The following is a 27,928-nucleotide window of genomic DNA, read 5'->3' on the forward strand; positions in this document are numbered from 1 at the left end:
AATGAGATTTAAAAAATTTGCCGCGGCAAGCATAAAAATCATTTTGTATTATGAATGGTGGTTGCTGTAATTCGCTGGTTGGGAAGTGGGCGCTATTGAACGGTGGTGAAATCTTGTTGAAGTCTCAAAACAAAGTTGATATCAACTCACTCTGTCTGTCTATCTGGTTAAATGTTCATACAAGTTATTTCTCCGACACCCAAGCTGAAATTTCGCAGAATTATTTTATTTTTTATTATTTACCTGACAACATAAGATTCAATTTAAAAAACTAACCAATTAGTTAACTATTGGTAATTAACTATTTTGTTTGGTATCTCGAACAAGGGAAAGAAATTCTTCTTGCCTGAAGTGTTGGTATAAGCCACTTTGTAGGTCGCCGCTGTAAAGTAAGTTTGAAACAAACAAGAGATAACTATACAATCTTCTATTTCTATATTCCCCTCATTAGCAGAGTAGTTAGTATGTGGGCTTGAGAAGGCGAGAACCATGACTACGAATTCGGATTGTTCCCTCCCCCTCCCCTCTTTTTTTTTTTTACAAAATGCTTTTAAAAGGTGATGACGGTAAAATTCAACCAATTTATTTATATTTTGTTTTGTTTTTCTTGTTTGTTGGTTTGTTTTAATTTGTTTGTATTACGGTGCGCCACCCCCCACCCCCGCACCGAAAACGCTTTAGAGACGCTCTTATGCACATTTTGCTTTCACTCACATAGAAAAGAACAAACCTGGCAGCAGGAGGTTTCCGAACGAGACAGATGAAGATTTCTTACATGCGAGATACACATTTGAGACCCAATGGAAAGCTACTGCTGAGGACAGGCAGGCAGGTCTAACTGTCAAACTGATTGTGGTAAAGTTTGTAGAGCACAGCTGGAGCTGCGAAGTCACGTGAAATACTGCACTACTTGATCTTCTGACTCGAAGACATTCAAAATGATTTAATTCATGTGTTGACGTAGACAATGAATAATTATACAAAGTCTCAACTTGATCAGAGCATTGGAAGTGTACAAGATTCCAGTCAGACAAACAGAGAGAGAGAATTGTAAATAGACGCTTTGTGTGTGTGTACATGACTGGATGCATTATGTTACAAAAAAAATGAGAAACAGAAAAGAAAATCAGAGCAAGAAAAGGTCGAAAAAAAAATGTGTCGTTCTATTATTCTGGCCAGTTTATGACCATTGAGATAATGCCGTTAAACCGTTTATATATTCCTCCATTTAGAGATAAACTTTATAACCCTCCCCCCTTTTTTAAGACTAAGTGACTTATGGCTCTTGAGGTGTGAACTCTTCAAGATAGGAGAAAAAAAACTAGATCTATATAAACATATTCAACAACTGTTTCTGTATTTACATTATCTATCTACATCAGCGAGTCTCAATCTGTGGGGCGCGACTCCGGCAGGGACGAATGCAATTTTTTATTAATTTTTTTTTTAAATAAACATACACCTTTTCAATTACGAATTAGGACAATTTATACCATTTTTCGCAGAAGACGTGTTGATATCTTTTCTCTTCTAAACGGTCAAATTACTCCCTAGCGAAGTAGCATCATTCTACTACTACAAAACATGGTGCTTAACATGGCTGCCTGGGTGTGCGGTATGCGCGCTGGACTGTCGTTCGGTCGTCTCGATATTACCGGGTTCATACCCTGCCCGCTGCCATCCCCCGTCGTCCTGCAGGAGGTTTGGACTAGGAAGTAGATTCTCTTCAACTCTGAAGGAACTAGGAAGTAGATTCTCTTCAACTCTGAAGGAACTAGGAAGTAGATTCTCTTCAACTCTGAAGGAACTAGGAAGTAGATTCTCTTCAACTCTGAAGGAACATCCGAAACATGTCAAACATTTAACAGACATTTTTTTATAAAGAGGATCTAACAACGAGCAAGCACATTACAGATGTGCGTGCCCTACACGTGGCTCCATTGTCTGTCCTACTTCTGCATCGGTCATACCCCTGCCTCTTCTTGGACTTATTTTGGACCTGTTGTCTACTTTACATACTTCCATTGAACTTATCTGTCTCTTTTTAAAAGTAAAGTTCCACTTTCAGACCAGATGATCTGATGATCTCTTCTTATGTCTGATTAATCTCGTTTGGTTTTTTAAAAAAATAGGAAGCGGTAGGATTCGAACCCTCCCCAAGAAATCGACTGACAGAACAATCAATACATTAATAGCCTTAAATAAATGGTCGGAACTCGACATTTCTATGTATTGTATACAATTTATTCTTCATTTTGTAGTGCACTAAAATGAAAAGTGTATTAAAAATATACTTCTGTATGTTCGTATATATTTGTATGTTTGTATTCTTCGATGACGTTTTCAATGCAGACACCAATAGAATGTACTTCTGCAGCTCGGAATGCAGGAACTGGCCAGGAGAGTTTACAGCTGATGTGGGAGCCGTCCCAAGTGAAAGGTTGAGAAACACTGCTGTACAAGTGGTTAGATCAACTTAACACTAGAGATCTACATTTTATACAGAGTGAAAGAGAAAGCACTACATTTATTGATTTAGTCTCTCTATATCAATGTTAAATGTCAATCAACTGAGTGGGAAAGGTGGGGGCTGTGCTTTTGTGTATCTCATGATAAGAATCTCAATGTCTGTCAAGAAAGCTTTACATATGTTTTCCTAGCTTCAATTAGTTCTTTTTTTTTTCCCATGACATTTCATTATCACTGATTACCATGGACAGATATGGACTTAGTGGTGTGAAAAATGTGCGACCCCACAGAAGTTTGAGGCGCCTTGTGATTTTTTTTTTTTTGACTGCATGGGGCAAGTAAAAGTTATCTAAGAAAGTTAGGGTGCTTAGAGCTTCGCTTTTAGCATGCTTTGATTAGTCTGCTGGGGGTGGGGATCTAACGGAACCCTGTAATAATGGGCCCTTTATTCAGTCCATTGCCAATATGGATAGGGTCTCAGCATTCTAAAGACCGGCACAGTTACCTCGACTTTGACCCGGAAGTATTCGATGTAGGGGAAGACGCGTTCAGTACTGTAGTAACGTATACTGACAACGTTGAATTTTTAAAATTTAATGTCGATTCTTTTTTTCATTATTATTTCAAAAATAATCAAACCAGGCAGACATTTTGATTCTTAAAATATTGCAGATGTGACATTGAGAGTACTTTTCTAACTTATTTATTGAAGAACTTCTACAGTTTGAGCTGTGTAAAACTAGGAAATCGTACTGTAGCGTTAAAGCGTTCTTACAAATAGACAATGCTAATAATGAAACGTAGTTAAGACAACTCTGTACGACTAATGAGCAGACTGGGCTATAAAACTATTTTGGAAATAGAAACTCTTGACGTAACACCTACAGCAGCTATCTTTTGTCTGCAGCCGTCTCACTGTGCCACTATGGACTACATTTAGTCTGAATTAGCAATAATACATAATTGCCTTTCTATTGCACAACTTTCATGCTTATAGCATTTTGAGAACGCCATGGTCCAATCTATTTTGTGGACCAGTTGGAGGAGGGGGGGGGGGGGGGTGTATCTGGAAGAAGGTTTCCGTGCTGCCTTTAGGCACTAAGTAAAAACACAATTCTGCTCGAGTCGGGATTCGAGCTCAAGCCCCCTTGATTTGTATCCAAGCTGTTTATCTATCTGTGTTTATCTAGTCGTGCATGTTAGGTCCATATCTTCTGTTACATTTAGGAATGGTCTATACCTCCTTTTCTCGATAGTTTTTTTACCCAAACAGCTTTGCACAAAATTATCTGCATACGGAACCTGTATCTGACTATCTTGAAGCATTGCAAGAAAAACATTAAAAATGGTTCAAGTAGGGAGGAGATACAAGCTGTATTTTGAGATACCAGCCGTATTTAGAGATACAAAACGTATTTAGAGATACAAACTGTATTTAGAGATACAAGCTGTATTTAGAGATACAAACTGTATTTAGAGATACAAGCCGTATTTAGAGATACAAGCCGTATTTAGAGATACAAGCTGTATTTAGAGATACAAGCTGTATTTAGAGATACAAGCTGTATTTAGAGATACAAGCCGTATTTAGAGATACAAGCCGTATTTAGAGATACAAGCCGTATTTAGAGATACAAGCTGTATTTAGAGATACAAGCTGTATTTAGAGATACAAGCTGTATTTAGAGATACAAGCTGTACTTAAGAGATATCTCTCTTAATGAAAAATGTATACACGCTTTGTGAATGGTACCAACCGCCATTCTGTGTCATGCGCACATCTCATATGTGGGCGGGGTGACGATTCATTCACAAATTTGTATTCCCATACACCTCCCTGCAGACAGTGAAATGTGCCAACTTAGCAGTCCGGAACGTAATCGATTTGTTGCATTCTGCTGAATGGCGAGAGATCAGTTTTATTGATTCTTTTCTGGGAAATAGTGTCCACCCCCTCCCTGTTCTCAACTGGTATGTACACTCTATACTTACATGGGCACCTTATCCACCACCCCCCACCCATATTTGTTTTTCTCTTCTTCCATTACCGAAGCTCTGTAGATCAATTTCTTTAAAACCTATATTTATGACTTCAAACTAAAATTTATATATAGCCTACATCTAGAACGTAAAGTCACTTCAGAGTAATTTATGCAGTCCGATACGCTAGTTGTGTTTATTTCAATGCTATAAGTAGATAACACAGTTCACACTTACACACACACACATATATATATATACTCTCTCTCACACACACACACACACACATACACTAATGGCGACCTGGTAAACTTAGGTTATGATCTAATGGTCTAATGGTCTTCCTGCTCACTGAACTAATGCATGCCCCCGGGGAAGTGTACCTGGGAAGACACCCTCCGCACCAGTGACTTTCAGATGTCGAATTAAGTTTCGATTTTAAAAGGTCTTTTTGTTTGTTTTAAATGAAGACTGCGATCACCTCTTCGGCGCATACCTTGATCCACGCGGCATGAGTTTGTGTGTCTCTCTAGCGTCTCGCTCTGTCTGTAGTAGCACCTTTTTTTTATACATATATATATTTCTACGAGAATCGAATCGATATTATTCTTTTATTGCTTATTTTGTTCATTGTGATCTTGTTCTAAGGTGATCAGTGAACTATTTATAGAGTTATGGGGACGACATAATTAATGTGCAATTGTTATTTCACATGAACTTTTTCCTTATAGTTTGGAAACGTAAATTACTGGTTCGTATTACACGGCCATACACTACAAGATCATAGCTGACATTTGGCAATGTCTCATTGTATCAGGTAGGACTATTTGGCTTTTTTTGTTTTATATGTAGGACATTTTATACAAGAAATAAGGTGTGCCAGGTTTAGTTGGATTTTTTTTTTTTTGGTGTTTATTTTTACATATTTACATAAACATGTTACAAATCTATCGGCTTTTTTTTTCCTTGGAAAAAAATGTCTGCGTTATAAAAGTTCTCTAGTTCAAGCGAATGAAGAATGAACAGGATTCTAAATAAATTCCTAAATCTACATGTAATTCACACACACAGGTTTGTGGTGCGATCAAAACTAATTACTTTTCTTTTCTTGTTACTTGTTTGGAAGGCTCAAATATCCAGATTAGGCAGTTTTCCATGCAGTTCGTCTTTTTAAGGGGCCTCCTTGGACCAGTATATCAATCATGTTCAAAATTGTACAGTTGAAACTCGTGACCAGCATCCTCAACATGGGCATGATTCACTGATTCTATTTTGTCTCAAATTGCTCTAATGTGTATATTGTTTTCAACTAAAGTTTACCACTTCACACACACACAAAATGATGTGCTTACTGAGCTCAAGACACACTTTTAAAAGTCTGGTACTGTGCTCTAATTATAGCACAGTAAATACATATATATATATATATATATATATATATATATATATATATATATATATATATATATATATATATATATATATATATATATATATATAAAATATTTATAATTTTTTTTTTACTTTTCGTTTGGCCTCAGATACAAAATATCTGATAACAGACGATGTTATCAATCACAGCAGATGAAACCAATTTGTGTACCGGCATGCTCTAGGCAGATAGACATTCCATGCAGAGATACTGCCCCGATAATACTGGACGTATAGAGCGACTTGAACCAAAAATTAGATAAAGTAGAAGAGCTAGCTCACGCTAGACGCTAGATCTAAAATTTATGTTGCTAAAATCTCATGGGAATTTCTCAAGGCTAAAAGAAAGTAAGGATGTTATTAGGGGTGAAATTGTAGATGATATATAGAGACATTGCATGGTGAGCTACAGATACAATCCTAGGGTGATTTTACAATAGGTGATTTTACAATAGGGGATTTTACAATAGGTGTGAAAATAGTGAAAAGATTGAGCCTAAGAGAAACGTTAAAAAACTATTGTCAGATATTTGTATTCAGAGAGGATATTATTTAGTATATAGAAAAAACTTTTAGTATTCAATAGAAATAAACAGTTTTAAAGAATTGAAACATAAATGAAAACAAATAAGACTACGAAGTGAAATAGATATGCTTCGATACTCTGTTTTGTTGAAGACTTTTCAAACTAAACCAAACAGCTCTTTCGATACAAACTTATTTATACATTTTAAAATAATTCTTTTGCGTCAAGTAGTGCATTACATTTCTTGTTCCATATGCTAGGACAAATTTGTACTAATGCTCTTTCTTCCCTAGTGCTATTATAGCATGGAATGGGTTGCCTGTATCAGCCAGGAAAACCAACGACTTGGCGCAGTTTAGTCATTAATTAACATGCATGATAATATTGACCTGGGAACATGCGCAGGGCGTAATCATTTGTATTTTATAAGATCAGATTCAGTGTTTATTGTAATTTAATGTCACACAAATATTGACACATTTCTAATTTTTAAAATCTGTAATATTTTTGGTGGCCACAATTAGCTCTGAGCTAAACATGTCAAAGTAAAACATTTGGTACCTTCAGACATGAAGTAAAGAATCAAATGGCTATTTAAATGCAGATCTATATTTAGCTGTTGCCCCTGTGTTTCTGTGCAGTCTGTAGAACACCTAATGACTTTGTTGTTGTTGTTGAAGTCATACAAACCAAAACACAACTTCTCTCCAAACCTTTAGCCAAACAGTTTGAGATAAGTGTACAGTCATTCTCGTTAGTTCGCTTAGATTGAGAATCCAAACAGGATACATGCAAGTGAAACGTTGTTAAGTTCTGAGCTACACACTACGACAAATCGCTTTATATAAAGTTATGAGAACAGCAAGTTGAATAGTATATCGTTTTAACTGTTTTACACTCTATCCGTTTTGATGTGCAGTGTTTGGTAAAAAGTAATAAAACGAATATTTTGAAAGAGTGAACAAGGTTATTATTCAAATAGCATTACAGCCATTTTAAAGGCTTGAAAAGCTTCATCACAAAACTTAAATTTAAAAACAAAATGAACCAACATTCGGAAAAAAACAACAACCCACCATACATATTGTTTAAAAATATAAACCAGATGTTTCGTTGTTTTTTGTTCTCGTACTCCATGAACTGAAATGTTATGAAATCGTTGTTTCCACGTTGGTGCTGTGGCCAGTCTTGTCATTAAGCTTAGCATATATCTATGTGGAGATTCTCACGGTCAGTGCTGCCCATGCTTCATTACATTTCTTTGTAACCAACTAAATACAATCTACAAACGGAAAGCGTTGAGAAAATTGGTTTCTACAGGGCTTAAAAGTGCACATACATAATCAAAGAGATTTAAAAAAAAAAAAAAACATAGTGTATCTAGGCTTCCAATATTCTGTACACCGGACAGGTCAAAAAGTTTGCTATTGAAGGATTTGTCTCCATGCATGAACATCTCCAAAAGTTTTTTAACGGCCCGCGAAAGGGGAAAAGACGCTATTAGTTTTGTGTGGCCTGTCTGTTGTACATCTGTTTAGATCTCAGAAACTAGAAGAGAAAATGAAAATCGGACATCATGATATTTTAGATCATTCAAAGTTATAATGCAACGGCTACTTTTTTCTTTTCCAAAAGTGAACCATCTAATTTAAAAAATTATCTATGCAAGCAGATTTTTCATTAAAATACACAACTTTTACAACTATTCACTATTAATAGTGATAAACACATGAGGCTCTTTAGTTGGAGGACCAAGCAGAAGCTATATTTGCAACACATTTATGGCAACGGTTTTAGAACTTTTTGTCAAAAAATTATTTTTTTACATTTGTATTGCTAAGTTAAGGAAGTTGTGCCATACTAACTACTATATTCATTTACATGAAAAAATTTTAACTATTTTTTAAAGAGAAATAATCTATTTAGTATGCAAATAGGTTGGACAGAATTTAAAACAACAATTAATAAGTAGTTTTTCATATTATCGCGTGAACTGCACCCCACAGTGTAGGCTATAAAACACTCAACCAAAGGAAAAAAAATATTTTTTTTTACGGAAATGTTTTTTTCTTGAGGATTTGAATTTTATTGATTGATCCCTTTACAAAACAATTAGATCAATTAGATATTCATGATAAGACTTCAGTTAGGCCATGGTTAGGCCAGGTTCACATCTAACTTCACATTCACCTAACCTTTGGTCTGCTGGACCGCTGGGGCACCACACAAGATCTGTCAACCGTTTTTCTCAATTTTTCTCTGTCATTCTGATATTCTCTTTGAAAACATTGAAACCTGCCTTTTTACCTGCCTGGGTGGACCATATGCGGGGCCGATTTTAAGTTTGTGTTTCCACACAAACTGTCTTTGTAACCTTTTAAACTGTTAACATCGTTTCACAGTACGGTAACTATAGACAAGAACTGTCTGTAAATTAATATTGTTTTTCTTGGCTCATTGCCTGGTAGTCTCGTATGCGCTTTGAACTGTCGTTTCGATGATCCCTGGTTCAAACCTTGTCTGCCAGTTTGGGCTGGGATGTCATTATTTTTAATTCTGAATGGACATCCGAAAACAAAAAAACAATTATGTAATTCTAGCCTCAATGTTAGTAGAAAAATAAAACGACCAGCTAGCGGGGAAGGTGATCAGAGGGCGTTTGTGCGTCGACGAAAATGAGTGTGTTTTTTTTTATCCTACTAGACTCTTCAGGGTCTGGTGGACAACACAGAATGTCTAAATACAGTTGTGGGTGGTTTGGGTGGGGGGAGGGCTAAATGAGAGAGAGAGAGAGAGAGAGAAAATGGATGTTATGAGTCTAACTAAACTGTTATTATACTGCCATGTTGATATACAGGACAGTTTGATCAATGCCTACATGGTGGATGTTTTATTTCTGTGACCGACAGGCCATCAACATGCCGGAATAATGTGACCACTCAGGTGGTGCAGCCTGCAGCAATGACCACATCAGTTAGAGCATGTATATCTTGAGGCTGGTCGTGCTGTCCTTACTTATAATTCTGGAGGGCAGAGGAAACAGTTCAAACCCTTGTGTGTGTATCAACTCAAAAGAAAAACAATCTTTTCTCAAACGTATCCGACGATTGGAAGAAGGTAAGAATAGACGTTTTTCATTTACAAAAACATTCTGTTTGCGAGATTTGCGACATACATTAAATAGTCTGTAATTACGTTACGTCAATAATTGTATTTGGCCAGTATATTATCTCCTCAATAATTGTATGCGGTCATTAATATCTTCTTGCCTATAATTTTATGTGGCCAGTATATCATCTCGTCAATAATTATATGTGGCCAGTATATCATCTCGTCAATAGGCCTAATTGTATGCGATCATTAATATCTTCTTGCCTATAATTGTATGTGGTCATTTTTATCGTCTTGTCTGTGCAGTTCTGTGATTATTAATATTCTATTTTGCATATTGTCTTATGGAAAATAATATCATCACTAAAATAATGCCTTTAAGTTTTTACTATAGTTAATAGTGCCATGTTAAAAGTAATAATATGTCTCTGTCTTGTGAAAGGATCAAAATTTTAGTTTTTAATTCCATATAAATGAGCACATCACTACACTTTAGTTCTTGTCACCGTGCAAGTGTTTCTCATCAAAATAAAACATCAAACAAATCTAGTCAAGAAAAAAGTCAACATTACTGTGGCTCACAATTTTCGATGCTTAATTCAGACCGCAAGTCTCAATCTAGATAAGTCCTTGACTAGTCGTGGCTTAGGCAAAAAGTTCGGAAAACCAATAAAAAGATTCTACGCGATAGATGTCTGGGAAAAGCTTAGCATAACAAAAGATTGCAATGTGTGTTATCAAAAGCACTCCCTTGAGTCTCGGAATATCAAACTTATTTTTTTTTTAATTGGCCTGTTCGAATTATTTTCTGAAGTTAAAATATAGACTTTCAACTTCAACAAGGATTCAATTTTTTTGTATTCCTGCGTTTGCCAAGTGTTCTCGACCAATTCTTTGTCTTGCTCAGCAATGTGAATCCAACGAATTAGACACACTAGGGTGTGATCTATCGTCTGCAACCTTCACCCACGGTTGATTAAATAGAACAACTGACCTTGAAAAGAAATGTATAGATAGATGACCTTAAAAACTAGAATGGATTTATGTGAAACGAAATATAGATGCAAGTCAAAACTGTTTCCAACTGCCAGTGGTACAGATCTAATTGTTGGGGATGTAATCAAATGTCTACCAGTTAAAGAAACGTGCCTGGTTGAAATCAATGAAAGAAACTGCTGGTTAAAAACGCGTCACATCTCGTAGTTTGCAGAAAATCACATCTCGTGGTTTGCAGAAAATCACATCTCTTGGTTTACTGGGCATCACATCTCGTGGTTGGCTGGACACCACATCTCGTGGTTGGCTGGACACCAGATCTCTTGGTTTGCTGAATATCACATCTCGTGGTTTGTTGAAAGATAATTATAAATGAAATGTATTCAAGAAATTTGTCTACAGTCTTCAGAGTTACAAAACGTTACTTAATTCGCGACCAGTGCTGTCAAAATAAATAGCATACATCAGGGCCGGACTCAGGAGTGCACAAAGTATGCACAATGCTGCGAGGCTGAAGGGAGTCTAGCTTTTTGTTTTCATTTTAGACAAGAGTTACATCCTTGCGGCTATACCCAAACGCGGGAAAGGCTTCGGGAGACAACCCTGAGTTAAAATCAGGAGCTGGTGACTCTTAGGCAGATTATGGCACACCGTGCTACAGCCTGGCAGAGCCTGGGCGCTACTGATCCCAAACTGTATCGGATATTCCGTTCCTTTGGTCACATCAGCTTCGCAGAGAGGGGGGAACTGCTGTGTGGGCGACATCGTTCCGACTATAAACAATGCCTAGGCTTTCAAATCGCTTTTTCAAAGCCCTAACCCCAAAAACTGGAAACGACACTCCAGCTTTGGCGTCGGCCAAACACGGGAAGTGGCAGTCACCGGTTATAAGCTCAAATGCTCAATTGACGTAGAGCAGGGCGCCAGGGGCCACTTTCGTCGGTGGGAGGGATCCTAGGATTCCAATGGACAGCTACCGCCCGCCTCAAGCTGTCCCGTCATGTCTGTCTTCCTCGTTTGGGTACACGAGGATAGGACAAAATCTGAAAAGCAGGCACAAAGCCAATGTACCAGTCGACATGTATTTGTGGACGGGAGTGTCTCTTCAAAATAGGGCTCCACAGCCACACGAGGAAGTGTGCGAGATAGTCGTTCTACGGCTGAAGGAGGTCAACCAACATCCTTGAACTACTAAAACAATGCAAGTTTGAAGAGTAGAGGCCAGTAGAGCTCAGTTTGCAGAAATCGGAAATAAACAACCTCATTCATAATTAATGTTTACAACAAATTTGTCTAATTCAATGTTGGTAAACATTGTTACTTCTCTTTAGAGCTTTCTTTTCTTTTCGGAAATATAGAGATAGCTTATTGTGTTTGCATTACTGCGCATGTTGACTGTCTGTTTAGAATATTAGGGGATGTCTATTAGAAGCAGAGATTATAAAAATAAATATATACTTAATTTTGTATTTACATTACAATTTTTTAAAAAAAAGGCATTAGTTTATTATGTAGTACATTGTACGTGTCTTGTTGATTCAGTTTTCAGTTACACCTATAACATTTCCAATGTCGTCTTATTGACTTCACGAGTTAAGTCTAGATGTTTTTTTACGGATCCATCTACACTGCATTTAAAACACAGACATTGGATTAGCTACCAATCAATATATATGTGTGCGTGTGTGGGTGAATGTGTGGGTGAATGTGTGGGTGTAGGTCTGTGTACATTCTTGGCACCGCCACTATCATGTCCCCCTCACACCGCACACACACAAACACACACACCAACAGACTGTCCTTTAGATGAACGAGACCAGGTATATAAGATCTGGTTCTAGGTGCGGCATAACACATGTAACAGTTACCACACTTCAGGTGTTTATAGGAGGGAGAGGGGAAAGGGACTGTATGTCTAGACTTGCGTACAATGTTTGGTAGCTTATGTGTCAGTTATCTATCTAGAACTATGTGCAGTCAGGTCTAGATGTCAGTTGGCATTCTATCAAGTCCTTCTATTTAAAGTGACTTTTTATGAAGTGCATCAAAATGTGACTGCTTTAAAATATGAGAGTCCTTTAAGTCCATGTTATAACTAAGTTCTGTCTTAGCAGCAGTTAAATCCTGTGTTTGGGTATCTGACCCTTGTCTGAAGTGAGCACAACAACTGCAAGTTGTGATCACATAAGTGCTTGCACCTGATTCGTCAAATGTCTGCACCATTTCGTGTTCTCTTGCCGCCACTAGTAGGAAGACAGTTCAACTCATCATCGCTAGCAACACGAAAGCTAGGCCAATAGAGTCATGCACATCTTGAAGGAAAGTAAAGCATTGCCTAAGTATAGAATACACAGTTACCATTCATGTACAACTACAAAAAAAGGTAATAAAAAATAACTAAATAAAGTACTCGGAAAGACACAAAAGGACATTTCCATATGCTAGGAAAAAAAATTGTGTACACCATCAGAGCATGAAACGGGTTGCCTGTATCAGCCAGGATCAGATTCTTATGTACGACTAAGGAGCACGACACGAAGAGCGCCTCACAGTCTTCTTCTTTGAAGGACCTTCTGTAATAGATCATTAAGATGTTAGTTTACTAAAGTTTGTATTTGAATAATTTATAACTTACTATACAACAAAAATAATTAAGGAACATTTCCTTAACGAGAAGTCCTTACTAAAGAAATATTAATAGAGATTTATTCAGGGACTTTTGTTGATTAGCCATCTTCGATTAGGTCTCATCCACAGATATAATAAAATATATATGTAGGTCTGGGGTCTCATCAGAAACATTGATTCACATTCTTGAGCATTGGTATTTTCATCTCGTCTTTTTTTTTTTACTATAAACTTTTTTTTTTAAAGTTTCATTTCTTAGCCAAATAGTTTCCAATGAAGGCAATAGCTTGAGATTCTTTATGAAAGTTATATTCACACACATTTACACACGACTCGTTGTAAAGCTTCTGTACATACCAAGTAACTAGTGAAAGAGCTGAAGGGGCCCATAAACTACAGGCAGTAATTCAACACATATACATTTTCGAAGTCATTATTGTAAACTTTAATGCAGGCATGTCAAACACAGCGCGCCACTACTTTGCAAGTGGCACGCTTGGCCACCTCTAGAAATATCAAAATAATGTTAACTTATTAAGCGTTTAACAGTCACCACTAATTTTCAGGTAAAATATTTACTGCAAAAAAAACAAAACAAAACTATAAAAAAAAAACTAAACCGTAACAATCAACTTCATTGAAGTTATTAAGCATCCTATAATGATTAGATGTTCGGAAACAAAAATTTTGGAGAATTTATTTTAATCAAATCATAAATAAGCCATTATGTTAGAGTTAGAATTACAGAAAAAATATCAGTGATTAATATTGTAATTTTATTTTATTTTAGTGACTACTAGGCCCCCTGTATATTCAGTCTATTCAGTACTGTCTGCGGTCACAAGACAATGTTACACTAGTTTACTGACAATTTCATTTCCCAGAATAATGGATTTAAATACTGATAAAGAATCAGTACCTACAGCAACAACTGCTACTAAAAGAAAAATTAAGAACGAAATTAGATCGTTTCAAGAAAGATGGGCGTTCAATTATTTTTTGCACATCGGTATTCACTGTCAAATATGTAATTACTGCATTAGAGTGCCCAAAAAGTACAATGTCAAACGCCATTACGGTAATCACAACAAGGCGTTTGATGCTTACACTTGACAAATGATGGATGACAAGGTACATGAATTGAAAAATATTTAAAAAATCAACAAATAGTATTTGTTAAACTGAAAAACGAGAGTGAGTCTGCAGCGAAAGGCAGCTACATTTGGTGAAACTCAATAGCAAGCCATAGTAAATCATTTAGTGAAGGGTATTTTATTAAGGAGTGTGTCGTTAAAGTTGAGGAAGTAATTTATCCAGATAAGGTGAAAACATTAAAAGAATTTAAGAAATAACATTAACTAAGAACACTGTGGCAGATAGAATAAATAAATGTCGGCCAGCTTGAGTTAACTATTAAAGAACAAATTAGCTGATTTTAAATTATTTTCATTGGCTCTCGATGAGTCCACTGATATAACGGGTGTAAACACAGTTGGCTATATTCATAAGGGCCTGTGACAGAAATTTTAAGATACATGAGGAATTACTTGAGCTCTGTTCTATGCATAACACCACAACAAGCGAGGACGTTGTTGAGAAAGTATAGTAGGTATTATTGCAGTACAATTTACCTTTGCTAAAGCTAGCTAGTCTAGCAACGGAAGGCGCAACAACCATACATTAATAAACTTGTATCCCAGAAAAGATGTCAAGCATGAGGACAAAGAAAATAATGCGTAATCATAGTAATCTATATTATAAAGTAGAATGTGTGGTGTATGTATGTATGTATGTTACTTATAGACATCAAAACCGCTTGACCAATCTTGATAAAACTAGGCAGGAATGTTCCTTGGGTACCAACTTAGACCGTAGTGTATGTATTGTAGCCCTAAAACAAACTTAAGACCCTAAAAAAAAATAAAGTTGTCCGACTCTATTACAGCTATAGTATTTTATGGATCTAGGCCATGTCTACAATGTTGACATGAGAAAAGATAGAAAGGATTTAGACCTAGATCTAATTTTAAGAAATACACTTTGCGCAGATAGTTTTTTAATTTGACACATGAAAATACAAAAGAAGATCCATTGATTTCATTATATACTAAAATTAACCTTCAATTTTGTGTTTCAAAAGCATTTTTTACATAAATTAGTTCCTTATATCTGTGACTACAGATTTCCTGACGAACATTCTTTCATTAGACAATAACGTAATGAATCGCGTACTAAATATTAATTCGTTTAATTGTTTACTTTATAATCCCATCCCTAGATCTAAAACTCTAATTCAACTCTAAGATGATAAAACTTCTCTTCGCACGGATAGTTTTATACTTTAACACATAAACATATTAATTAAAGTCCATTCATTTCATATTTTGATCAAATAAACATTCAAATTTGGTTTTCTAAAGCTACATTCGCGTACTAAAAATTATTTCGTTTAATTGTTACTTTATAATCCCATCCCTAGATCTAAAACTCTAATTCAACACTAAGATGATAAAACTTCTCTTCGCACAGATAGTTTTATACTTTAGCACATAAACATATTAATTAAAGTTCATTCACTTTTTATTTTGATCAAATAAACATTCAAATTTGGTTTTCTAAAGCTACATACATTTACGAAAGCCACGAAGCCGAGTTGAGATAGGCCTAGATCTATATTCATTCATGAATCACGTACTAAAAATTATTTCGTTTAATTGTTCACTTTATAATCCCATTCATTTAACAAAGCTATCGCTCTTTTCGTTTTTAATAGATAAGAATGTATCGACCTCGGGTAAACCCATTTTCGCAAAACTAATTTTATTTTCGTAACGAAAGAGAAATTACGTGAAAGGATTATTAGCTAAGTTTAACATACATCTAAATCCAATCCACTAGATTATTCAAAAGCATTTTTTACATAAATTAGTTCCTGATATCTGTGACTACAGATTTCCTGACGAACATTATTTCATTAGACATTACCAATGGTTACACATTAACACATCTCTCTACTGAGTCTATTCCTAGGCCTAGGTCTAAAACTCTTATTGAACTCTAAGATGATAAAACTTCTTTTCGCAAAGATAGTTTTATGCTTTAACACATAAACATACTAATTATTGTCCATTCATTTCATATTTTAATAAAATTAACATTCATATTTGTTTTTCTAAAGCATTTTTAATACATTCGTTCGCTGTTCGCTAAAGCTGCGTAGCCGTGTTGAGATAGGCCTATATTCATTCATGAAAAAAAGTTCACACATGCGCAGCACAGAATGAACTCTATAAAAGCCAATTTTTAACTCTAGATTAGTCTAGATTTAGATCTATGTCTACCTCAAGATCTACTTTATACTTTATACACATGAACATACAAAATTTAGTCCATTCATCTCAAATTTTAATCAAATATATGTAGGCCTACAAGCAAATGTTTTAATTTGAAAAAAAAATGGATTTAAGCCTATTAGCTATTTTGATTTGATAGCTTCATTCACACTATTTTTACATTGACACATTCGCTTTACTTATTGCATTATTATTTCGTTTAATTGTTTACAAAACACTCGCAGTGACTATATCGACAGTAATGCGCAAATAAAGACCCGCGGGTCGCAGGTAACATATGTCTATCTTCTTCTATACTATAAAGTAGAATGTGAGGTGTATGTATGTATGTTACTTATAGACATCAAAACCGCTTGACCAATCTTGATAAAACTTGGCAGGAATGTTTCTTAGGTACCAACTTAGACCTTAGTGTATGTATTGTAGCCCTAAAACAAGCCTGACATTACCCGCGGCCTGCGGGTCTAAGTTTGTGTTTACTAATGTAGTAATTCAACTCTAAGATGATAAAACTTCTCTTAGCACAGATAGTTTTATACTATACTACTAATTATAGTCCATTCATTTCATATTTTGATCAAATAAACATTCAAATTTGGTTTTCTAAAGCATTTTTAATAGACTGCATTCGTTTACGAAAGCTGCGAAGCCGGGTTGAGATAGGCCTTAGATCTATATTCATTCATGAATCGCGTACTAAAAATTATTTCGTTTAATTGTTCACTGTATAATCCCAATCCCAATCATTTAACAAAGCTATCGCTCTTTTCGTTTTTAATAGATATGAATGTATCGGCTTCGGGTAAACCCATTTTCGCAAAACTAATTTTATTTTCGTAGCGAAAGAGAAATAACGTGAAATGATCGTTAGCTAAGTTTAACATACATCTAAATCCAATCCACTACATTAGTAAACACAAACTTAGACCCGCAGGCCGCGGGTAATGTCAGGCTAGTTTTTAATAAATGAAATAGTACTACAAATTTAACTAACTAAGGGACAGGTATTCCATTCATTATTGTATTATATTGTATTGTTTCTAATTTACATAAAACTAGAAGCCAATTTTTTTCAAACTGATTTTTGGCTACGGCCCTTCAGGTCATAGTAAGGTTTTATGTGGCTCATACACCTTCATGAGTTTGACATGCCTGCTTTAATGAGTCACATGACTCACCTTACATTCAGACGCTTTTTTATAAACGAACGTATTTATTATCAAAATGAACCTTCAATATTAAACAAGCGCTAATTCATTGCGTTACACATTGTCTTTGAAGCACGAGATTGTTCTAGACTAGTCTAGCAAGACCTAACTTTATGTTTTAGACTAGTCTAGCAAGACCTAACTTTATGTTCTAGACTAGTCTAGCAAGACCTAACTTTATGTTCTAGACTAGTCTAGCAAGACCAAATTTTATGTTTTAGACTAGTCTAGCAAGACCTAACTTTATGTTCTAGACTAGTCTAGCAAGACCAAATTTTATGTTTTAGACTAGTCTAGCAAGACCTAACTTTATGTTCTAGACTAGTCTAGCAAGACCTAACTTTATGTTTTAGACTAGTCTAGCAAGACCTAACTTTATGTTTTAGACTAGTCTAGCAAGACCTAACTTTATGTTTTAGACTAGTCTAGCAAGACCAAATTTTATGTTTTAGACTAGTCTAGCAAGACATAAATTTATGTTCTAGACGAGTCTAGAAAGACCTAACTTTATGTTCTAGATTATAGTCTAGCAAGACCTAACTTTATGTTCTAGACTAGTCTAGCAAGACCTAACTTTATGTTCTATACTTTAGTCTAGCAAGACCTAACTTTATGTTCTAGACTAGTCTAGCAAGACCTAACTTTATGTTCTAGACTAGTCTAGCAAGACCTAACTTTATGTTCTATACTTTAGTCTAGCAAGACATAACTTTATGTTCTAGACGAGTCTAGAAAGACCTAACTTTATGTTCTAGACTAGTCTAGCAAGACCTAACTTTATGTTCTAGACTAGTCTAGCAAGACCTAACTTTATGTTCTATACTTTAGTCTAGCAAGACCTAACTTTATGTTCTAGACTAGTCTAGCAAGACCTAACTTTATGTTTCAGCTGCAAGAAGAGGGAACTGCCCATCTGGTTTCATACGCTATAGTCGCTACTGTTACCTGTTTGTGATGGCAGAGAGATCCAGGTCACACTGGGGAGGTGCCAAGGAGTACTGCCGGGAGAAAGGTGCCAACTTAGTCACTCTTGATGGATCCAATCAAGAGCGTTTCATCACCAACTATTTTAAGACCAATTTTAAAAACAAAGGCAAGTCTTGTTCAATAATGTTCTATTATGTCTTAAGTCGACCCCTAAGTTTTAGTTGTCGGTTGTTTCTTTAAGGTAATAATGCTGCAAACATAAAAAAAATTATCCACAAATAAAATATAGTAACATAACAAGCAAAGTACAAAAAAAATATACTCAGACGAAATTCTATAAAGGGGATTAATTCAGCTTATACCACCACTTCAATCAAGTACTATTTCTTTCCCTTGTTTGAGATACCAAACAAAGTAATTACTTACCAATAGTCAACTAAATAATTGTTTGTTTTGTTTATATATATATATATATATATATATATATATATATATATATATATATATATATCATGGGCGTAGCCAGGGGGGGTTCTTGGGGTTCAACCCCCCCCCCCGAAATGAAATCCTCCCCCCCCCAGCAGGGGGGGGGGAATCAGAATCTAGTGACTGATTTTTTGCTTTGATTTAGTTTATTTTAGGTGAGATTTTAATACTAAACCATCACTTGCCCCAGCACAGCCAAGGGAGATTTCAGTTTAAAACTACTAGGGGGTTTTGAGTTTAAAACCCCCTACCAGGGGGGGGTGAGTTTAAAAACCCCTACCAGGGGGGTTCGTGTTAAAAAAAACCTACCAGCGGGGGTTTGAGTTTAAAACCCCCTACCAGGGGTTATTGCAGTTAAATCAGCATCTTCTATAAGACAAAACAAAAAAATGCAAACGACAATCCCCAAATTCCAAGAGCACAGTTAAGAAAGATTTGGATTTTAAAACCCCCTCCAAAATTACGATAAACCCCCTCTGCAGTATAAAAAAAAGCAAATTACACACTCGAAATTCTATGAGCGTAGCCAAAGAGGTTTTGAGTTTACCCCTCCCTCCTTTTAAGTAGGGTTTAAAGCTAAAAAATACCTCTTCAATACGCGGTATAAAAAAAAGCTAATTACGCACTCAAAATGTTATGAGTGTAGCTAAATGGGTTTTGACTCAGTTTTGAGTTTAAACACCAATTCAGCGGGGTTTGAAGGTAAAAAATACCTCTTTAATATTAAAAACAAAGCAAATTAAACACTCAAAATGTTGTGAGTGTAGTCAAAGGGGTTTTGAGTTTAAACTCCCCGCAAGCGGGGTTTGAAGCTAAAAAATTCATCTTCAATGTAAGAAAAATGCAAATTACACACTCAAAATGCTATGAGCGTTGTCAAAAAGGTTTTGAGTTTAAACTCCCCTTCAGATGGGTTTGATGCTAAAAAATACTTCTTCAATATAAAAAAAAAGCAAATTACACACTATAATTATTTGAGCGTAGCCAAGCCAATTGGGGGTTTTGAGTTTAAATCCCTCTCCTACTGATGGCTTTTTTTTTTAAGTTTAAAACCCCTCCAGATGGTTTTGAGTTTAAAATCCCCCTACAGAGCGTTTTGAGGTGGAAAACCTCTATCTTCAATATTATTCTAAAGCAAACTACAGTTACTAAATTCTATGACCGTAGCTAAATGGGGTTTTGAATTGAAAAATAAAACTCCTGAAATTTTTTAGTTTAAAACCCCCAACAGATGATTTTAACGATAAAACTTCCACTTTCGATATAAATATCTAAAGCAAACTACAGTCACTTGAATCCCAGACCGTATTCAAGAGAGGTTACACATTTCATCAGTGGCGGGGCTCCATTAATAAAGTGCAGTGAATAGTCATCTGCCAAAATTGAAAAACACTAAATGTGGCTCAACAAAGATGGCTAAGACAGCTCTTAGGAGTCATTTATAGAGATCGGGTCTAAATGAAGGAAATCCTATGCCGAACTGAAAGTTGACACCTTAGTAAGATTGTGACAGAGCGTCGCATGAGGTTTGCGGGACATGTTCTCCGACAAAATGAATTACGCATAAGAAGAGTTGCGATGATATCCTAGTACAACTTGACGCCACACATTCATGGAGGTCCTCATGGCAGGTGGGAAGAGGCTTCAGAAATTACCAGTGACAGATTTTTGTGTAAACAGCTTGACGGCAAATGTTCCGAACGGCGCGGGAGGGTCTAAGTCAGTAAGAATAGCAGATTAGGTTTTTGAAATAAAACTTTTTAATAGCAGGAAAATGCACTGTAGATACCTCAGAATATGCATTGTCCATTTATGTATTTTAATAATCCGATTGTGATTACATTTCCTCTTAGCTACATCATGAAGTCCGAATATTTATAAGTGGAAGAATTAATTCAAATAGCTTGTAATTTTGTTAATGAATCATGTTACATGAAATTGAAAACCTCATTCGAGGCAAGACATCAACTCACAAACTTGGTGACATCAGTCAAAATTGAACGATGCACTCAAAGGTCCTGAGACACATTATTTTACAAAAGGGCAGATGATTGTAATCTTAATTTATTTTGAAATGCCCTCTACTTGTGTGTGTGTGTGTGTGTGTGTGTGTGTGTATTGACGTCTGGTATGTGACTGCCATCAGATACCATCGCCCTTATGGTTGGACATTAAAAATGTGTATCAGGACAGTATCAAACGAGACATCGGCGCTATTTAGGTGTCTCATAACTTGTAGGTGTCTCACGACTTGTTGGTGTCTTAAGTGTGTGTGTCTGTCATATGTGTATATGTGCCTTGTTTCTAGGTGTGTCAACCTGTGTTGGGGATGTATGTGCGTCTGTATGCGTAGCATCGAGGTCCTATTGGAGATACATGGCGGAAAAACTCTAAATAGCCAGCTTGTTGGTGTCTCCAGTGTAGAGAAGAAAGCCAGTGTTGTTAAGCTAGGTCATTTAACAGATAGACTTTTTAGCAATGCAGAAAGTTTCTAAGCTCTCCTGTTTATAGAACTAAATACTTTCAATAGGAAGGATATATCAGACTTTCATTTAGTGACTTGCAACTTGTTGAAAACAACAACAAATGGTCTATTAACTAATGAAGGAGATCTGATACGAAGATTAACTGCCATGCATTGGGATAGTGTTAAAGCTTTAGCCCAATTCTTTTGATTTAGTTGACAATTGTGAAGTTCAATTCAGGATCCTTGACAATCATAAGCTGATCGTAAAAAAACTCCACTAAAGTCCAAATGATTTAACTGACACTGTCACTTGAAAAGAAACAAATTTACCGAGATGTTTTTAAAATTCTTAATTATTACGTGTACAATGCTTCACTAATGGAGATTCATTAAAGGGTGATAATTATGTTGCCCTAAAAATAAATAGAAAATCAAGAGTAATCCATTAAACGTACATAGTTGTAGGTGAAATCAGATTTTCAAATGCACTTTGATTTTTGCACAGACTGACAAACAGTATTAAAAATTAAGACAAACATTATTTTATTAAGTTAAAAATGTGGAAAGATACTTTGTAAAGCAGCATTTTGTTTTTTGTATTTAAAAAAATGTACTTGCCTAAGGCTAAAAAATTCCTAGATCGTAGTTATATATTTTTGTCTGATAACCATCGTTTGATTCATTACAATTGATCTTTATTGAACATTAATAACACCGCCATACGTGAATGTAAAAGTAAGGGAGGGGGGGGCTAGATAAAAGGAAAGTACTCATTGTTTTCTTAGACCAAGGGATGCCCTTCCATTCACCGCAGTTTCATCACAAGAAGCTTTTTTTCATTCCTAAGATTCTCTTGACGTCAAACAGCAGTTCCAAGTTGTTACCTCATCCACACCTCACCTACCCCTTTAGTCTGTTGGAATGTTGGGGAACCACACAAGATCTGTTGACCGCCTTCTCCATTCCTCTCTTTTGCATTCTTTATGTTGATCGATTTCTCTGTCTGCCTCTTCTTTTTATCCTTGGTACTGTTCCCTGAAGGAAGGTCCTTTAACTAACATTTACCTGAGTCTGATAATTGTTTTATGATTTCAAAAGTTGAGTTCAGAGTTCACTATTATATTTGTTTCCTTTTCAGAAGAAGAATACAAACTGTTCACTGGACTTATCTTCACTGACCAGAAAGCTTTGTTTCCCTTTGATCCATTGCAAGGACACCAAGACAATCGTGGTACAAGTTTAGAAGGAGACTCGCTAAGATGGTCGTCTACTCAAGCAGCTGTTAACAATACTAATGTCCACAGCGTGTCATTGACTAAAGGCCCAGTGGCCAAATGGTCCCCGCCAAAGATTCAAGGCCACATCATTATTGGTCCTGAATATTTGTCTTGTGTCGTTCTCAAATGGAACGTGGATCATTTTGATTGGCGGTTCAACAGCTGTTGGGAGGAAAAACTTCAGTTCATCTGTGAAGCGAGACTTGGAAAACACAAGAAACGGAAGTCTAAGAAGCGACCAAAGAGAGACGCAGACGACAAGTCGTCGCCATTTGGAAACACGGATGACGACATTAGTGAACATTTACTTGATTCTGACACGTACGAAGCTGATGAAGATTTTGTTTGGATGGATGATATCGATGATATCCTCGATGAAGACGCAGACATGGAAATAAGTGACTTGGAAGACGATACTGACTGACGTCTGTTGGACGAGTTTATTTTCTTGACCAATCCTATTGGTTCCACACATTCTTCTATCGAGTTTTTTGTCCATGAAGTGTCTTGCTTGAAAGTACAACACTCTAAACGCAATAACTGCACGTTAATGTTTTGACCAGTTTAAGTTACATAATAATGACAATCATTATGAAGATAAAAATTTCTTTCAACTGTAACATCAAATCAGATATATTTTTTTTTCTTTTTTTGGAATCTGATTCAATGAACCCTCAGCTACAACAAAATAAACTTCACACGCGAGACGATACATAGATATACTAACTACAGAAGTGCAGAGACAACTACCAATGTTTATGTCGAAGCGATCAGATAGTATGCGGTTGCAACTATTCTTCGTATTTTAAAATGTGTATGCACTCTTTGACTTACATAGGCTAATGTGCCTATACAGTACACACACACAAAAAAAAAGAATAAACTAAAAAAAGCATATATACATAAAAGTACTACATATTTATCCATGTCCAGTGGGCCATTAAATGGTCTTTATGGAATTATCCGTCCATGGAAAGAAGAAGAAAAAATAGTGGCGTCACGTGCCGTGATGACTTGGGAGTGCAAGGGTCAAAACCATAAAGACTTCTATTCTAAAGGAGAAAAGTTGCAAAATATTTTGTGTTGCTAATTACAATTTCAGTGAGAGAGAGAATTTTGCTTTAACAGCATAGGAGGAAGCGATTGTAGCTCTAGTAGACCTAGACCAAAGAATATTTTGCTTAGATCTGGATCTAGCGGGCCTAGACAAAAATACTTAAGTGCTAGCTCTAGTAGACCTAGACCAAAGAATATTTTGCTTAGATCTGGATCTAGCGGGCCTAGACAAAAATACTTAAGTGCTAGTTCTAGTGGACCTAGACCAAAGAATATTTTGCTTAGATCTGGATCTAGCGGGCCTAGACAAAAATACTTAAGTGCTAGTTCTAGTGGACCTAGATAGGTTCTAGTTCTAGTGGATGTTCGTGTAAGATTATTTTGTTGAAAGAGAGTGAAACATTTGCAGAACTAAATCGTGAAACTAGAACAATGTGTTGTGGTGGATTATAATCTCATTGAATTATTGAATTCGTTTTCTTAGTCTTGTTTCTATTCTTAGGGCCTATTCTTTATCTTATTCTTTGCTTTATTATTATTGTTGTTGTTTTTGGTTAAAGCCATTGAACTGGTACTGTTTTTGTAGATCAAGATGTGAATAAATGTCCCTTATAAGTCTAATATGTTAGATATCAATGATTTGAGTGCCACAGATCTGACAGGCAATGACATTATTGGCTCTAAACTAAATTGTCCAAAAACAAACATTTCAACTAGTTACTTTTATCATACCTATCAAAATAGTTTTGTTTTGCTCTGTCAGTATGTGTGCGTTAATCGATGTAGATGAGTCAGATTTCAAACAAAAATAACTATAAATATTTATTGCAATTGATAGAGTAATGCAATGCCAGCTTTGTACAAAATTTATTTCGGATTGGGTGAAACAATAAAAACTATCCTAAAATGATGAAAGCAATTACAAACATCGTGTAACTACCGAATAGTAATGTTTTTAATATGCAGAAGGGGAAGACTGGTGTAAAAATGTTATGTCATTGCAAAGTAAACTTGAAACATTGCATCTGAGTAGCCCATACAAATAATGATAAATCCCAAACGCAAATAAGATTTTGGACCAACATTAACAAGGTGCCTTAGTCTTCTTGGTTGTCTCAAGAGTGAAGTCTAAGACTCTTGGAACTCTAGGCCCACAGAAGCTCGCTCCATCTACGTGTCTGAACAAACACCCCAATTTCTCTGTATCACATCAGCCGTGTAGGTCTCCGCCATAAAAACACCCCAATTTCTCTGTATCACATCAGCCGTGTAGGTCTCCGCCATAAAAATGTCCCCCAGTGTAACAGTGTGTGGATGGTGACGTTTTTTTGGGGTCTTTCTTCTATTCCCCCCCCCCCCAGTGCAATGAACTCGGTCCTTAGACACCCCAACGGCAAACAGGGTTCTGTTTGACTATCCTATTGGTCTAATCGTCTCCTTAAACGACCGTTCCCATCCGAGCGCCACGTTGCTCAAGAGTTGCCTTATTCACCGTTTTGCACAACATTCGTTATGTACAGCATGGTCCGATAACTCAATGTGTTTTGTCAGAGAGTTGGCTTTCCTTGAAACCTTTCATTATCTGCAACATGGTCCAAATACTGTCTTGTCAAAGAGTTTGTTCCCCTTGCAACATTTTGTATTGTACAACAGGTCCAAATACTGGGTATTGTGTTAGACTCTCACGCAAGGAAATATATATTAAACATATCCAAACATTTTATGATGGCCTACATAAATTTTCAAGGCCTTATTGTATATTTTGTAAATTTTTTTTTTTGATATTGCTGTAACAAAAAAGTTTTTTATATATAATGTTTTTAGGTCCATAATATAGATATTGATGTTAAAGCAAAGGAAAAAAATATTCTGGAATTTTAGGCTAGTTATAATTATTATTATTATTAATTATTCAATATAAGATTTTTGTTTCGGTTTGTTCCATGTTATAATATAAAATTGTCATTATTTCGCCGTAAGTCTTAAGAGGACATTAAACTGTTTTGTTTCTTTCCTCACACTTACTTCATAATCTCATTGATAGATAGTAAAACTGTACTAACTACAGAACTTACAGATACACGTGGAATGTTTGAGACATTTTTTTTGGTTATGTAGATAAGAGGTGGTAATAAACGTATTATTATCTCAGTTATTCTAGGCCTTGTTGTATCTTTGTTTTGTTTGAATAGGCCTTTTGTTATGTGATTTCTTTATGGTGATATTTGTTTTTATTTGCCATCGTTATTTTTATAACAATGAGTTCTGTTTTAAGGTTTGTGTTATAGTAAGGTTTGTGTTATAGTAAGGTTTGTGTTATAGTAAGGTTTATGTTAAAGTAAGGTTTATGTTAAAGTAAGGTTTATGTTATAGTAAGGTTTGTGTTATAGTAAGGTTTATGTTAAAGTAAGGTTTGTGTTATAGTAAGGTTTATGTTAAAGTAAGGTTTATGTTATAGTAAGGTTTATGTTAAAGTAAGGTTTGTGTTATAGTAAGGTTTATGTTATAGTAAGGTTTATGTTATAGTAAGGTTTATGTTAAAGTAAGGTTTATGTTAAAGTAAGGTTTATGTTATAGTAAGGTTTGTGTTATAGTAAGGTTTATGTTATAGTAAGGTTTGTGTTAGAGTAAGGTTTATGTTATAGTAAGGTTTGTGTTATAGTAAGGTTTATGTTAAAGTAAGGTTTATGTTATAGTAAGGTTTGTGTTATAGTAAGGTTTATGTTAAAGTAAGGTTTGTGTTATAGTAAGGTTTATGTTATTGTAAGGTTTATGTTATAGTAAGGTTTATGTTATAGTAAGGTTTGTGTTAGAGTAAGGTTTATGTTATAGTAAGGTTTGTGTTATAGTAAGGTTTATGTTATAGTAAGGTTTGTGTTATAGTAAGGTTTGTGTTATAGTAAGGTTTGTGTTATAGTAAGGTTTGTGTTATAGTAAGGTTTGTGTTATAGTAAGGTTTATGTTATAGTAAGGTTTGTGTTATAGTAAGGTTTGTGTTATAGTAAGGTTTATTTTATAGTAAGGTTTGTGTTAGAGACTTGCAACTGTGTTGTGATATTGACATTTATATAGATAGGCCTACACATAAGTCTTGTGAATAAGTCTTTTTCTAGTTTTTAGGCCAAGAATAAACTCGAAAGAACATTCATTTCAGCTCTTTATTGATCTTATTAGAAGCATGTTTTAACGCATGCAGAAGATAAACATAGCTAAATAGTAGATCTTATCTAAATGACTATCAGTTTCAATTTGTCTATTTATGCAAATAGTTCAACATTAAGTTAGTGACTTAGAGAGTACATTTTAAAAATCGCTGGCCTAATGGTTCGTAAGCTCTATAATCAGATGAACTCTTCCAATATAAAGATTTAAATCCTGAAATACACAGTTGCCGTTCTCTTAAATTTCAACTATTTTATTGTTGAAAAGTTATAAACGAAACAATCTTCTGTAATAAAGAATCAGGCGTAGAAAATCAGAGTGGTCAATTCAACTGCCACACTCGCGAAGCAGTTTGTTGTCATACATTCTCCAAGAAGTATTCCTTATGAAACATTGTATTGAAAGAACACTGACGAACAAGCAGACGAGATGACAGGATGAAATGATGAAACTAGGCAGATGTGTTTAGAACACAGTAGAAGTGTCCTATATTCAAACAACTAGAACAGTCTACAACCACAGGTGCCAAGACTTGGAGGGAAAGAGGACGACAAAGGAAAGAGTGCATTAACGTAGTGAAACAACTCAACGTCAGGTACTTCCCATTACGCCTGCTACATTTCCTTGCCAGTAGCAGAAAGTTGAATCAAACTAAGTAGTCTTTTGTTACATATAATTATCTTGAAATATTTAAATTAAAAGTATTGATATTAACACTAAAATATGTAATGTATATTTGTGAACGTATGTTCCATTCTTCATTAATGTATATGTATAGAATATATATCTGTATAATTTGTATAATTCGTTTGGTTATATGAATTTGACTAATTATAAATCTACTTCGTGTT

At 35.4% G+C, this 27,928-nt stretch overlaps 1 protein-coding gene across 8 annotated transcripts; it reads left to right on the forward strand.

Annotated features, from left to right (window-relative positions):
- Nucleotides 1-4,740: 4,740 nt before the first annotated feature.
- LOC106060776 (uncharacterized) lies at nucleotides 4,741-27,928 on the forward strand. Of its 8 annotated transcripts, none has more exons than XR_008778279.1 (5): nucleotides 4,741-5,266; nucleotides 9,316-9,523; nucleotides 18,592-18,795; nucleotides 22,721-26,632; nucleotides 26,684-27,928. XR_008778279.1 is itself a non-coding variant. In XM_056031432.1 (5 exons), exons 3-5 carry the CDS (start codon nucleotides 9,388-9,390, stop codon nucleotides 23,281-23,283), a joined length of 903 nt encoding a protein of 300 aa, XP_055887407.1. In that variant the 5' UTR covers nucleotides 4,741-5,266; nucleotides 5,991-6,228; nucleotides 9,316-9,387; the 3' UTR covers nucleotides 23,284-27,928. The 8 variants fall into 8 exon arrangements, 2 of the variants coding, with proteins under 2 accessions (XP_055887407.1, XP_055887402.1); XR_008778281.1 differs by having other exon boundaries at nucleotides 22,721-26,581; nucleotides 26,616-27,928; XR_008778280.1 differs by having other exon boundaries at nucleotides 22,721-26,462; nucleotides 26,497-27,928.

The sequence above is a fragment of the Biomphalaria glabrata genome, chromosome 1, assembly GCF_947242115.1.
Source record: "Biomphalaria glabrata chromosome 1, xgBioGlab47.1, whole genome shotgun sequence".
Classification (NCBI taxonomy): Eukaryota; Metazoa; Mollusca; class Gastropoda; family Planorbidae; genus Biomphalaria; species Biomphalaria glabrata.

Coding starts and splice junctions, on each gene's coding strand:
- LOC106060776 (XM_056031432.1), top strand. CDS start 9,388: ATGTATATCTTGAGGCTGGTCGTGCTGTCCTTACTTATAATTCTGGAG. Junction 9,524..18,591: donor TATCCGACGATTGGAAGAAG/GTAAGAATAGAC, acceptor TTTATGTTTCAG/CTGCAAGAAGAGGGAACTGC. Junction 18,796..22,720: donor GACCAATTTTAAAAACAAAG/GCAAGTCTTGTT, acceptor TTTCCTTTTCAG/AAGAAGAATACAAACTGTTC.